Below are 13,967 nucleotides of genomic sequence, written 5' to 3'. Positions count from 1 at the left end.
GCCCGAAACTCTCAGGAATTTTCAGGACTGGCAACCTTAAAAATGTTCAATAGTCTTGAGTAAAACTGTAGAACAGTGGCAGGCAGCATGTGGCCCATCGGAGTTTAGTATGTGGCCCATGAGACATTTTGTTTTGTGTTATCCACGCATAGGGTTGCCAGATTCTGCTGGTTTCTGTCCGCCTGTTTTTTTTCCTACTGGTATTACTAAAGTGACATGAATGCAAAGCAGGAGCACATGAAACAACACATTGACTGCTCCCTCTGCATCCAATCAAAGTGCTGCTAAGTTTCAATCAGTATACCCAGCAAATTCTAGGTATGCAAACACAATTAGCAAAACTACCCTGTCGTGAGAGACCGCCTTGATTATGACAATCTTGCAGCCCACTGAGATGAAGGATGACCATTCATGGGGCCCACTCACTAGCCTAGTTTGCCCTTTGTGGCTGTAGGAAATGAGTTTGGTGAGAACATTTAAAAAAATATATTAAATCATGTTTTTTACACGCCCGCCCATCCTCAAGGTGTGAGTGTGAGACAATCAGTGTTGTTAACTCAAATGATTAACCGGATTTTTGCCCCTAAGGCTGGAGCTATCTCCTGAGGGCTTACCCGAGAGCAGGGCAGTGTACAAACTCATAGGGAGAGATTGTTTCTGCCCTGAAGATCTTGCTCATCTAGTACAAATAGTAACTGCGACGTGGGAGTTGGAAATAGGATGCACCAAACTACATTTTTTACACATACTCACTGATGACTTCCAGATGAAAGGCACTGCAGTGCCTAAGCAATGCCCAAAGGCATCCAGCCCTCCAGAAATAATATTGTTACACTTCTACAATGAGACTTGCTTTCTGAAAAGTGTATTACATCAAGATCTGACCCTCCTAAGAACATAAAAAGGCTGGGTCCTCCACTGTATGGATACAGGCAACATCTCCTGCACAGTGCTCTCAAACACACACTACAGTAAAAGTGCTCTCCCAATCTCATCCATTTAGGGACAGGGCAGTTCAAATCAACCAAAATATAAACACCAAAAATGTAATAAAACAAACATTACTATAATATCCAAACTCACTTTTGAATATAACATTTTGCCATATTAGTAATTTTAACAAGTACAGTTATTCCAGGGTCTTTACCCTACATATAGTATTACATTCAAAAATTTTCCTAAATAAAACATGCTACATTAAAAAACATCAAAAAGTTACTGCTGCAAAATCACTCACTCAAGTTAGGAAATGATGTAACTAAGATTGCATCTTGTAACTTTAACTCAGCCCCCTTGTGCATGTGCATTATGATAGCATGATGTGACCTTACTGTTTTTACCACAGGACCCTTGCCTTGTTCAGAATGGTAGTTAATGAGGCACCTGTCATTTGTTAATGAGGACCCATCTCATTTGTTGCAAAAACTGGAAGGTGCCAAGTGAATTTTCTAGGTACTCAATTTGAGAGACCTGGGGCAAGATTTGCAGAAGTGTTGAGAACTCATGACAGTAAGTGAAGGTGATTGAAGCTATTCTTTGAACATATGAAGTGATGTTATCCTTAAAAATCAGACCTTAGGTATCTCGACTTGTGCCCAAGAAATTAGTGGATATTTCTGACAATTTTAGGCCTCTTTCTTTGCTGCAGTTTCCCATTTGTAAAATGGGGATGATAATACAACTTCACTTTTCAAAGGTGTCATGAAGATAAGTTCATTAATGTTTTTTACACTTGGATATGATAGTGAATTCACTATAAGCATGGGCATGAGGAAATTAATTTTGCATTCAGTGAAAAGTTTCAATATGTATTACATAAGGCACTGGGCTACACACTGAGGGCTCGTCTACACTGGCCCCTTTTCCGGAAGGGGCATGTTAATTTCACCTATCGTAGTAGGGAAATCCGCGGGGGATTTAAATATCCCCCGCGGCATTTAAATAAAAATGTCCGCCGCTTTTTTCCGGCTTTTAAAAAAGCTGGAAAAGAGCGTCTACACTGGCCCCGATCCTCCGGAAAAAGCGCCCTTTTCCGGAGGCTCTTAATCCTACTTTGAAGTAGGAATAAGAGCCTCCGGAAAAGGGTGCTTTTTCCGGAGGATCGGGGCCAGTGTAGATGCTCTTTTCCGGCTTTTTTAAAAGCCGGAAAAAAGCGGCGGACATTTTTATTTAAATGCCGCGGGGGATATTTAAATCCCCCGCGGATTTCCCTACTACGATAGGTGAAATTAACATGCCCCTTCCGGAAAAGGGGCCAGTGTAGACGTAGCCTGAAGGAGAAAAATAAAGAGATATATTTAATGAAGTTCCCCATTCATTGGGAAAAGCCCACCATTTTGTGCACTGATTAAGGTTCGGTGTATTCAAAGTAATTAATTAGCAAGCAATACCCCCAATCGAAACAGGGTTCGGAGTCTACTTGAGCAAACATTGCAGCACTGCTCTTCTGACATTAGTGTCACAATGATTGCATAACGGTCTTTAAAAGAATGCATGGACAGGTCCAATATGGGCAAGTCATTGAGGAATGTTGTGACATTGCTTGGGCTGCCGTCAAATACGCCTGTATCTGTTAATGAGGGGAAGGTGACATTATTCTGTATGTGGTCTTGATGCAAGATGTTTATCCATCTAGAGATGGTCTGCACAGTGACCACTTGTCCCCTTATGCAGTCCATATGACAAGAAACATGGCAAAGCAAAGCAAAAAACTGTTCTATCTTGTTCATATAGAAGGCTAACGAGAGTCAAACATCTAGTGTATGGAGGCACTACTCTTCTGGGAAGGAACACAGATTAGGGAAAAACACAGGCAAATACACCACCCGGTTCAAGTGAAACAGACACCACCTTAGATACAAACTCTGGGTATAGCCAAATCGTAACCTTGTCCCTGGCTGTCAATGTCCTCAATTCACACACTCTCCTGGCAGAGGCAATGCCTATCAAGCATGCATTTTTTTACGAAAGGCGGGACAATGGATAGGAAGTGAGGGGCTTGAATAGAGACCACATAAGATCTGCTAAAAATGTGTTCAGGTTCCACAAGGGTCCCTTAATTTCCAGTATATGCTAGCACTTTACAATGAGATGTTCTAGAAGCTGAATCTGACAGGAAATTCTTAGGTCCCTAGCTTTCACTAACAACAGTGGTTTGGAAAGGGTTAAATGATTTTCACAGACCACGTGACATCACTAAGGTTCATTTCTATGGCAGTCTGGAACATTAGCTGATGCTACCTGCCTGGGGGGAGAGCTGACCTCTGGGCTGCCATTCTATCCTTGAGGGATTTCTTCCTCACCGTCACATTCACTCCTTTCTCCACTTCAGTGCTGTCTACCCAATTTCACCCTTTGCACAGTATTTTTGGATAACCACTCGAGGCAAAGGCTTTGAGTCTCTCAGAGATGATGTTGAGGAGATCAGATCTGACATACAAAAGGGGGAGAGAGGAAAAGGAAGCTTGCAGCCACCCACAGCCGAAAACTCAAACAACCTTGAGTCCCCCTGCAGGAGACAGAAGGATTGTTTCAATATGAGTCACCAAAGGAAAAGCCTCCTGCTTCCTACGAAGGGTGGGAGTGAGGGGGTGCTAAGAAAGCCCCACATTACTGCTCCAGGCTGTGGATGTGTTAAAAGAAGCAGCACTGACAGGGGGAAAGGGAGCAGAGTCATTGATTGTTTCTCTGGTAAAGCCACAGTATGCAAATTGTTAGTCTTTAAAGTGCTACATTGTCCTGCATTTTGCTTCAAAAAATGGCATGTAACTGAATTTGTGCTCAAAAGATAAATATAGTTCTGACAGACCACTCCTGGAAAGTTCATACCTCTCTCACTGGACTTACAGATATTCTGAGCACATTGGCACAGAGTTACTAGTCACAATTCTCCCCTGAAATCCATGCTAATGAGCCAGCTGTCCAGTTGAAGTTACTGTTGATTTAAGTCAAGTAACTTTAAAGCACAAACATCACTTGGTGGAGAATGAAAATTAAGTAAACCATTTACTTTTCCGCCATATAACATAACATGACAATCCTTGGACAGGAAATCTGCACTGCAAGTATCTGGCAGTTATAATGTGCTTTGTGGAAGGAAGCTTTGAGATAGAAGTATAGTAGTTCAATATGTCTCAGTTTCCTCTTTAGTAAAATGCAGATGATATTGTTAGGTGCTCAGGCATAACTGTGATGAGCCTGAACAGGTGACTCAGAGGACAGAGGCTCCTGAACTCCCAGGGCTGTGTGTCTCACACGAGAAATAAACCCAGGTCATCTGCACAGCAGGAAATTATGTTGCAATCTACTGCATTAACTGCCAGGAACTCAAACCTAGGTCTCTCACCAGTGCGTACTCCCATCCTGGTGCAATAAAAACAGGACTTGATCCCTGACCAGAATCAGAGAAAAGAAAGGCTGGAAGGGAACTTGAGAAGTCATCAGTCCACTTCCTGCGCTGTGGCAGGACCAAGAAAACCTAGCCCATATCTGAAAGTAGGTATGTTAAATTTAGATTAATTAACTAATCAAATAGTTGATGGGATTTCCATCAACTATTTGATTAGTCTCTAAGGGCGCCTCTGCCTTTGAACTACAGTAAGAGCCTTACTGGGCTCTTGCTACAGTTCAAAAATGGAAGCCCCGCAGGGAGCACAGGGCCAGCGGGGACTTTTAAGCCAGTTCCCGCTAGCACTGGTTCCTCTCCCCCTCTTGCTGCTTCTCTTTGATAGAGGCAGCAGAGGGTGGGGGACAAGCGACTAGTCATCACTAGTTGACTATCCAATAAGGTTATGCTTATCAGATAGTCGACTAGTCACTTATATCCCTACCTGAAAGTTTGTCCAACTTGTTTTTAAAAATATAGTGATTGGGGTTCCACACGCTCCCTTGTAAGCTTGTTCCAGAATGTTTGTCCTTCTAGCTCGATAGTTTTTTCTAATATCTAACCTAAATTTCTCTAGCTGAAGATTAAGCTCATTACCTTGTCCTGTGATCACAGTCCTCTTTCTACAGCCTTTAACATAATTGAAGACAGTTATCAGGTCCTGCCCCAGTCTTCTTTTCTCAAGATTAAACATGCTCAGTTATTTTAGCTTTTCCTCTCAGGTTAGGTTTTCTAACCCTTTCATCATTTTTGTTGCTATTCTCCAGACTCTGTCCAATTTGTCACCATCTTTCCTAAATTGGGGCACCCATAACTGGGCACAGTTCTTCAGCTGTGGCCTTACCAATGCAGAACGGAGCCAGAGAATCACCTCCTATGTGTCATACAAAATATTCCTGGAAAGAAACCTCAGAATGACACTGGCATTTTTCACAGGTGTAACACATTGTTGATTAGTTCAATTTGTGATCTACTGTAACTCGCAAATCCTTTTCAGCAATGCTATAATCTAGCCAGTTAGCCCCAACTTTGTAGTTGTGCATTTGACTATTCTTTCCTAAATGAAATAATTTAACCTTGCCTTTTTTCAATTTCATCTTGTTGAATTTTGACCAATTCTTCAAATTGCCAAGATCATTTTGAATTCTTATCCTCTCTTCCAAAGTGCTTGCAACCCCACCCAGCTTGGTGTTATCTGCAAATTTTATGAGCAAACACTCCATGCCATTTTCCAAACCATTAATTAAATATTAATGAGTACCTGACTCAGGATTGACCCCTCAGAGTAGGGATGTTAAATACTGATTAATTGAATAGTGGATTAACCTCATGAATTCTTATCAAATTACACTTGACTATTCTATAGTCCCCGGGGGTGAGGCTGGCCCCACTCCTGAGGAGTTACCCACCACTCCACGCTACTGCCTCTGATACAGAAGCAGCAGCACGGGGTAGCAGCAACCCCTGTTTGGGCAGGATCTGAGCTCCTGAACCCAGCGCAAGTTTGAACTGAGCCAAGCTGCCTGCCTGTCCGGCTCCTAATACACTTTAAATCCAGAGCTGCAGCAGAGGTAGGACCCGAACCCGGCGCAAGCCAGGATTGAATCGGGCTGCTGGTCAGCTTGCTAAAAAATTTACTGGCAGAGGGAGGGGGGAATGCATTAACTATAGCATTCACTTATAACCTTTTGCTTATTGGTTAATTGACTACACTATTACATCTCTACCTGAGACACCCCATTAGATAAGTCTTCCCAGTTTCACAGCAAACCATGGATTACTACTAAGTATGGTCTTTCAACCATGGCTGTTCAAGCTCAGGGAGGGAGAAGCAGAGATGGAGCATGAATTAGCAGATTCACGGTGCTCTGAAAATGCTGGGGGAAAGGAGGAGGAATAGGAAGTCTGAGGCTCCAATGCCTGAGAAGTGCATGGGAAATGGGGGGAAGACAGCAATGTGTGGGCCACAGGTGGAACCCCAGTGAGCTGCAGGCCACAGGTTACTCACCACTGTCATTCACGTGGTCCACTGAGACTAGTCTTGCTTGCCTTTCACTGGTCAAAGAACTAAGTGCAAGACCAGAAGACTAAAGGTGTAACAGGTCAACCAAAGATATAGTCATCCTTTAGTTGAACTCCCCAGGCTCATATGGAGAACCACTGCCTCTTAACCATATAGGCACTTTGATGGGGGGCTTTCTACTAGTGAGAAAAATTTGCTCGATCATCTCCGAACATGCTTCCTCCTCATCATCTAGCCATCCACAGCATGAGATGAGATGCTGTGCTGGAAGCAAAACCTGATCACAATACTGAGTCAGGAGATCAAGATGAAGAGGCAAGTATATGGGAGGCCATAACAATAATGCGAGGCTGCTGGAGAACCAACTTTGTCTTGGCCATGTTGGAGCAATAAAAATAAGCCTGGCATAATCCAATTTCAGCTTAAGAATGACCTGTAGGATGACTGGAATTGAAGGAAAACCATACGGGGAGTGACAGTTCCCAGTTCAAGCAAAAAGGTCACAGTACTGGAACAGAAACCTCTTCAGGAGCAAAACAACTGATATTTCTTGCATTTTGTGGCAAACTGATTGATAGTTGGGATGCCCCAAAATGCAAAGACTGACCACAAAACTCTGGGCTTTGGGGACCATTTGTGATTCATGGAGAAATTTCTGTAGAGATGATCTGCCATGTGATTTTGAATCAGGGTAATGTTTTCACTGATGCAAAGCTACTGGAGCCTGATTACCTCTTGATACAGGACATTGGAGCATGCTCCTCCACATCTGTTCACATAATACACTGTGGTGATATTATTGGTAAGAAAATGCACTGCAAAGTCCCTGATGTGATCTTGAAAGACCCAACTGCAATGGTAGATGGCACGAAGCTCCAGGACATTGGTATGCAGAGAACTTCCTTTTCTGACCACAGTCTTTGAACTTTCAGTGACTCCAGATGTGCTCTCCAGTCTATTAAGGAGGCATTAATGACAAGAAGCATCAATGACAAGAGGAAAAAGAGGAATGAATGCCTTGACACACACTGTCCTGAACCATACACCACTGTGAAGAGTCCAGAATTGGCAGTGGAAGTTGAACCAGTCTATCCAAAGGTTGACAGTTTGGATGTTACACCAACTTCAGCAACATCTAAAAAGGGTGAAGGCACAACAGGGCATACTGAGCTACCTATGTGCATGCATCATGAGACCTAGAAACCTCAGGCAGATGCAAGCTGTGGTTGAGGTTCAGATTGCAGTTCCAGACACAGACAGTGAACCCAGTGAAACCAGTTAGTCGGTAGTAAGAGTCTCAAACTCAGAGTCTAGCAGGATCCCAAAGAATTCAGTTCTTGTCTGAACCAATGTTGACTTCCTGTTTAGGATAGAGGCCTAGATGATCAAGTAAGCACAGCATAAACTGAAGGTGAGAGGATTTCATCTCTGGACTTGCCTCTCTGTACCAAATTGTGCAGATAGAAAAAGCTATAAATTCCCCTTTTCATGAGGTACAGTCACCATAAATCATGCATTTGGTAAAAACCTGGGAAGCTGGTGAAAGGAAGCAGGGCGTACTATGATAGTGTTTGTATACCATGACAAACCTAAGAAATGCCTGTGGTTTAGAAGAATTACTATATAGAAATAAACATTCTGAAGTTCTAGGGAAGCAAACCAGTTGTGATTTAACACAGGAAGAATGGTTGCTAGGGTGATCATACAGAATCTCACATATCTGACATTCTATCAGACAACAAAGGGGAGGACAACTCCAATCTGGATCTCAAAGAGTCCCAAATATTCTGCAGTGAAACCAGAGAAGCCAGAGCCAATGGGGTGGAGAAACATAGGGGCTGCATACATGCTGAAGAAGAATGGGGAAATCAGCATCACAGTATTGAGAGACTCCCCTACTTGGTACTGGGAGAGGCACCAGTCTCAAGGCTCTGGATGGTACCAAACTGGACAATGAGACCTCCTAAAGTGCAATGACAGTGCCAAAAGGCATACCGGCATTAAAGGGGTCCCTGATACTAGTGCAGCATCAGCCTCAACTCCACAGTTTGGGACACAGGGGGTGTGTCTAGACTACCTGTGCCACGAGGCATACCTGTGCCGATCAAGAAAGGCTTCTTTGTCGGCGCGTCGCGTCCAGACTGCCCCGATCTGCCGACAAACAGTTGATCGGCAGAGCCGGGCAGCCATTTAAATTTAAATGAAGCCGCGATTATTTTAATCGCGCTTCATTTCCCTCTGCCGATCTGGCTAATCTACATGCCTCCGTCGACGGAGGCATGTAGTTTAGACGTACCCAGGCAGTGGTGTTGAGGCGCTAATGAACCCAATTGCTCTGCAATGCAGCCAGATGGTGCCAAAGATATAATGGAGGATAAAGTGGTAGATGCTATGGCACTGGAAAACTCCTGAAGTAATGGAGAGTCAGGAACTGAGTGCCAAAGCAAGTCTGACACTGATGTCACCAATGTGGAGACAAACACAGGTGCCAATATTACCAGTATGGCCTTAACAGACACCCCAGGGTACGAATCAACAGGAAAGTCTTGCGCTGATCTCAGTGTAGTACCAGGGATCGGCTCCATCCCACATGTTGGAAAGAGTTCAGTGCTGGTCAGCACTCTGAGAAGAGGAGGAAGAGCCTCCTTGAGTGCTAGTGTGCTTCCAATTAATCTTATGAGATATCTGAGAGAAGAAACAGGTGACCCAGGAGCGGATGGGGTAAACAGAACCACTTTCTTGCCTATGCACGTTTACTTCATTTGCTCCTGGGTCGCCTATTTCTTGTCTAACATCTGGAGCCCAATGTGGGACATTGGCACAGGATGCTGCAGGTTCAATGAGACCACGCTGCTCCAAGATTTCTTTGGCAGTGGAAAGGTCCTGTACAGCAGCCCAAGAGATAAGATATTGTCTGACCACAGGAGAGGTCCCCCCGCCCTCGAATCTCACTGAGGTTTGGAGCTGACCAGCATCCAAGCTATCGCTTACCCAGCCACTCGGACATTGTGTTCAATATCCAAGGTAAACATGAGTAGACAATAAAGCGGTTCCGTTTACTCCATCTGCTCCTGGGTCGCCTGTTTCTTCTCTAACAATATCTTCCTTGCTGCACTAAAGAAGGAATAATGACTCCTCTTTCTCTTGGGGGAATAACCAGAATCCAAATGTGGAGCAGCATCACTTGCTGGTCATGAAAGCAACCACCAATAAGACAAGGGATCTCAATCGGCCTCTTGGTCTTCTTCAGAAGGTGCTGCTTTGCACATAATATCTCTTTCATCCTAATCCTTTTTATGAATGACTTACAGATGGAGTACCATTCCTCAATGTGTACCTCAACTAGATACAAAAGCACCTCCCGTGGAGATCACTATTAAGGAGGGCCCTCCCACATGATGGACAATGTTTGAATTCTGGTGAAGGCAACACACAGGGAAGCCCACTACTTAAATACTTTAATAGCACTAAATTTAACCTACGGGACTACTAACTACTATGCAAAGGAAAATCTTTCAGATAAATGACACTGAAAATAGAAGAGAACACACTATACAGGGCTCTGGCTCTAGCCCTGGGTGAGGGGAAGGAACTGAGGTAGGTTGGGGCAGTACCATCATTATATAGCCAGGAGAGAGAGTAGGGCGATAAGATACGAGCATCACTCCTACAGATACCATCCATAGGCAAAGTTCTCCAGCATCAGCGCACTGAGCATGCACACGCCTACATGGAATTCACAGACACATCTACTCAAAGAACCATCCTATTAGCCTTCAAGTGCTCACAAATGGATTGTTTAATAAGTATCTTTCCAGGTATCCAAGGTTGGATGATAGGCCTATAAGACCTTTCTTCTTCTTTGTTCCCTTTTTAAAGAAAGGTACTAAATTTGCCCTTCTCCAGTCTTTTGGGACTTCACCTGTCCTTCATGAGTTCTCAAAGACAACTGTTAACAGTTCCAAGATTACTTCATCTGGTTCTGTAAGTACCTTAGGATCAATTTCAGCACGGATCTTCCAACTTGAATGCATGTAACTTATATAAATAGTCTTTAACCTATTCTTTCCCCATTTTAGGTAGCATTTTTTCCTCCTTTCCCCTTATTAATATTAATTGTTTTGAGTTTCTGGTCATCATTAACCCTTTTAGTGAAGACTGAAGCAAACTAGGCATTAATACTTTCTTGATGTCATCAGTTATTAGCATTCCTTCTCCACTAAATAGTGGGCCTACACTTTCCTTTGCCTTTTTCTTGCTCTTAATGCATCCATAGAAATTTATATTTCTCCTTAGAAAGTTGTCCATATTTCCACTTTTTGCAGGATTCCTTTTTAATTTTCAGGTCACTAAAACTCCTGATGGAGCCATGCTGACCTCTTACTATTCTTGCCATTTTTCTTTCACATTGGGACAGTTTGCTGATGCAAATAAGGTATGGTTTCACAGAACGCCTGCTTCATTCACCGAATGTTTAAGCTGTACAATGACTGAAGCAAGAATGAATAGTAGGCCATGGTGCAGTTAGAAATTATTTAACACATACATTTAGAGAAACACTACAAAGTTGCATGAACAACCTTAATTTTGTATTTCCTGACTTGAGTTCTTTACTCTGCAGACTTACCAGTACACAAAGTTTTGTTTTATTAAATGGAATTCCCTAGATTATGTTAAAAGAAAAACAAAACACGATGCTACGAGGAACTATTTGCAGACAAAATTAATACACTGTCTGCCACATAGGGTGAGCAGTCAGCAAGCCAAAGGTTCCTGTTGATTATGTATATACACTTCACCTGAAGCATAGCTCTTACAAACCTTGTATCAACATTTGAATTCTTGTGCGTCCACAGGGGACTAGTTCCTGGTCATACATATGAAGACAGCCTCTGCCCCAAAGAGCACTATGTACTGTACTTGTAATGAAATAGAGTCTGTTGTTCCTTAAAAACTTCAGTAACTTACCCCAAACATCTGTCGGAGATCTGGGTCCCGGAAGCGGAAGGGAATGTTAGAGACATGAAGCCGCTTTGGAGTGGACTTGCTCTCCGTATTCTCACTGCTTTGTGTCTGTGTCTGCTGTCCGTCTGTCTGTGCCCCTCCTTCTGTCTGCTGAAATCAAAGAGTGACAAAGGGAGGAATGAAGAGAAATCATACAAATTCCAACCAACCCTTATCAGATTGTCTCTGTCAAGGTATTTATACTACACTTGTAACTGTGCTACAGTAATTGGAAAAAAAATGCAGCAAACAATTGATCTTTTGTTCTCTCTCTCCTTTCCATGAGCAAATAGTAAGAGGATCATAGTCTTCATTCTGGCCCCCCTTCCCCAATATAATCTTTTAGCTTAGTAAGTTCTTCTCTTCTTTTCTTTTTTTTAAAATAGTTTCTCCTCTTTCCCTTGGCTTTTCTTCCCTCTTGTTACCAAAGGAAAGCTACAGTGAAGAGGTGGGTCTTCTTTTTTGTCCTAATGCTGTAAAGTAATAATATCATTCTAATCTCTTATGGCAGCGTGTTCATGCAACGATCAAAATCCTATGACTGAGGTGCAACTTTCTAATAGACTGATGTTGGTAGTGCATCCCCAGGCAAAACTGCATTTTTTCTGCTGCGTTCCATTCTCACAGGTACTGCCTCCAAATAGGACCTGCACTAAACTGGTCACAAGCAATGGCTATGTATTCTTATGTTTAATTTATTTTATAGCTAATTGAAAATCTCCTCCAAGAAATTAAACAAGTATCCATTTTTAGGTCCTACAAAAGACTTGAACTACACCCCTTTCTGGCTTTGCAGCCAAAATATATGTGCTGCCCCTAACCCTGTTTTGCATCATAGATGATGTGGAGGCACAAATGAAGATGTCTTGGTAGGAGGCTTTGACATTGAAATTGAAAGAGCCAGGTTTATTTAATCTCCAATTGAATCTCTCTTCCAGGAGATTCCTCAAACTGTGTCATGACTTTGTTAACCCCAGCATGGGGGAACCCACCCCTTACTCTGAAACCTGAAAAATGCACTCATGGACTCATGACTGCCAGCAGTAGAATGGTGAAATTGATAATAATCTGATCAGTTTTATTGCTGTGTCCCTTTCCAACAGCTGTGATTGGTATGCCAGGATAATCTCTAGAGTGCCTATTCACCCCTTCTTTTGTCATCTGTCTCAGATGAAGATTTAATTCTTTGGCTGGATGTCTAGTAAATTTCTTAAACCCTGCTTCATTGTCTCACATGGTGAGGGCTTACTGCTCTCTTTCATTCACAGCAATAGTGACAAGTTATTGTGTGGGAAATCAAAGGGCTAACAAAGATTTTTTTCAGCCTATTTTAGGCTTGCAAGGACATATCCAGGGTCTAACAGTTTAAAAACAATCATGTGTTTTGATTCTGCTGGACTTTATATTTTGTCTACCAAATGTGCAGAGAAATACTCCCAGGAGACTTAAGCAAAGACTTGACTCCCCCACCACTGACTGGATTTACCTGGAGTGTGCTACACATTATGCAGCAAGGATTTGGGAGCCTCCAAGGATATGTCTACACTAGGAATGTCAACGTGTAATCGACTATACAATTAACCAATAAGCTTAGACTTATCAGTTAATCTTGTTGACTACACTCATTCCCCCACCCTTGCTGCTTCACAGTGCTGCCTGCTCACACCCTGCACTGCTGTCAATCAGAGACAGCAGTGGAGGGGTTGGGGGGTAGGGGAGGCAGCTCCGCCTCCCGCAGAGCAGCCTCTGTCCATGGCAAGCTTTGTTCCACCATGGACAGAGGCTGGTCCTCAGCAGCAATCCCTGTCCGCAGGGTGTCTGAGTGCTCCACAGACAGGCAAGGTGGAGCAGCCTCTGTCCCCAGGGAGTGTGGGCCTCCTGCACACAGGGGCTGCTCCTAGGCAGCTTGTCTGTGCAGGGAGCTGGTTTTAAACTGTCTCCCCTCATGGACCGGCTCCTGCCTGCCATCCCATGCTGCTGCCTCTGATACAGCAGGACAGGGTGGTAGGGGGCTCCCCGAGAGCTGAGCCGGATACACTGGCTACCGCCTTAGCCTCCAGGGACTATAAAAAATAGTCGAGTAACTGATAAAAAGTAGTGCGGTTACTTGGCTATTCAATTACCCAATAGCTAACATCCATAGTCTACACCAGTGTTACCCAAATGGTGTTCCGTGGAACCCTGGGGTTCTGCGAAGTGAAAATAAGGGTTCTGCGAGAAAATGCCACTACAATAACATTTTATGATTAAAATTTTTTTTCTACACATTAAATGTGATTTTTTTAAATATGTGCAATTAAACTAAATGTTGATCTCATGACCTTAGTTAGCATTTGTTTATTATTATCCTTACTTATTTGTGGTCTACTTTTTCTGCTCCATATATAAGACTGTTCCACAAAATTCTTTCGAGTTTAAAAGGATTCTGTTGCCAAATAAAATTGGGAAACACTGGTCTACACAGCAAAGAAAAACCCATGGCTGGCCTGTGCCAGCCAACTTGGGCTCAGGATAGGGGCTCTTTCACAGCATTGTAGACTTCTAGGGTGGGCATGG

The 13,967-nt window shown here is 43.2% G+C and overlaps 1 protein-coding gene across 21 annotated transcripts in view; it reads right to left on the bottom strand.

Annotated features, from left to right (window-relative positions):
- The window catches only part of RBFOX2 (RNA binding fox-1 homolog 2), a 275,113-nt gene that overhangs the window by 43,921 nt on the left and 217,225 nt on the right, over positions 1-13,967 (bottom strand). For 17 of the 21 annotated variants that reach the window (XR_012906290.2, XM_075937907.2, XM_075937871.2 and 14 more), the window contains one exon: positions 11,376-11,522. Coding sequence is in view for 20 of the 21 variants with exons in the window: in XM_075937907.2 (XP_075794022.2) it covers positions 11,376-11,522 (147 nt within the window). In the remaining variant the exon portion in view is untranslated. The remainder of the gene's footprint in view (positions 1-11,375; positions 11,523-13,967) is intronic. The other 4 variants (XM_075937889.2, XM_075937897.2, XM_075937848.2 and 1 more) reach the window with 1 other exon arrangement.

The sequence above is a fragment of the Pelodiscus sinensis genome, chromosome 1 (assembly GCF_052426305.1).
Source record: "Pelodiscus sinensis isolate ZL-2025 chromosome 1, ASM5242630v1, whole genome shotgun sequence".
In the NCBI taxonomy this organism is placed as follows: domain Eukaryota; kingdom Metazoa; phylum Chordata; order Testudines; family Trionychidae; genus Pelodiscus; species Pelodiscus sinensis.
Note: the sequence above shows the minus strand (reverse complement) of the source record. Positions and strands in the feature narration are given on the sequence as shown.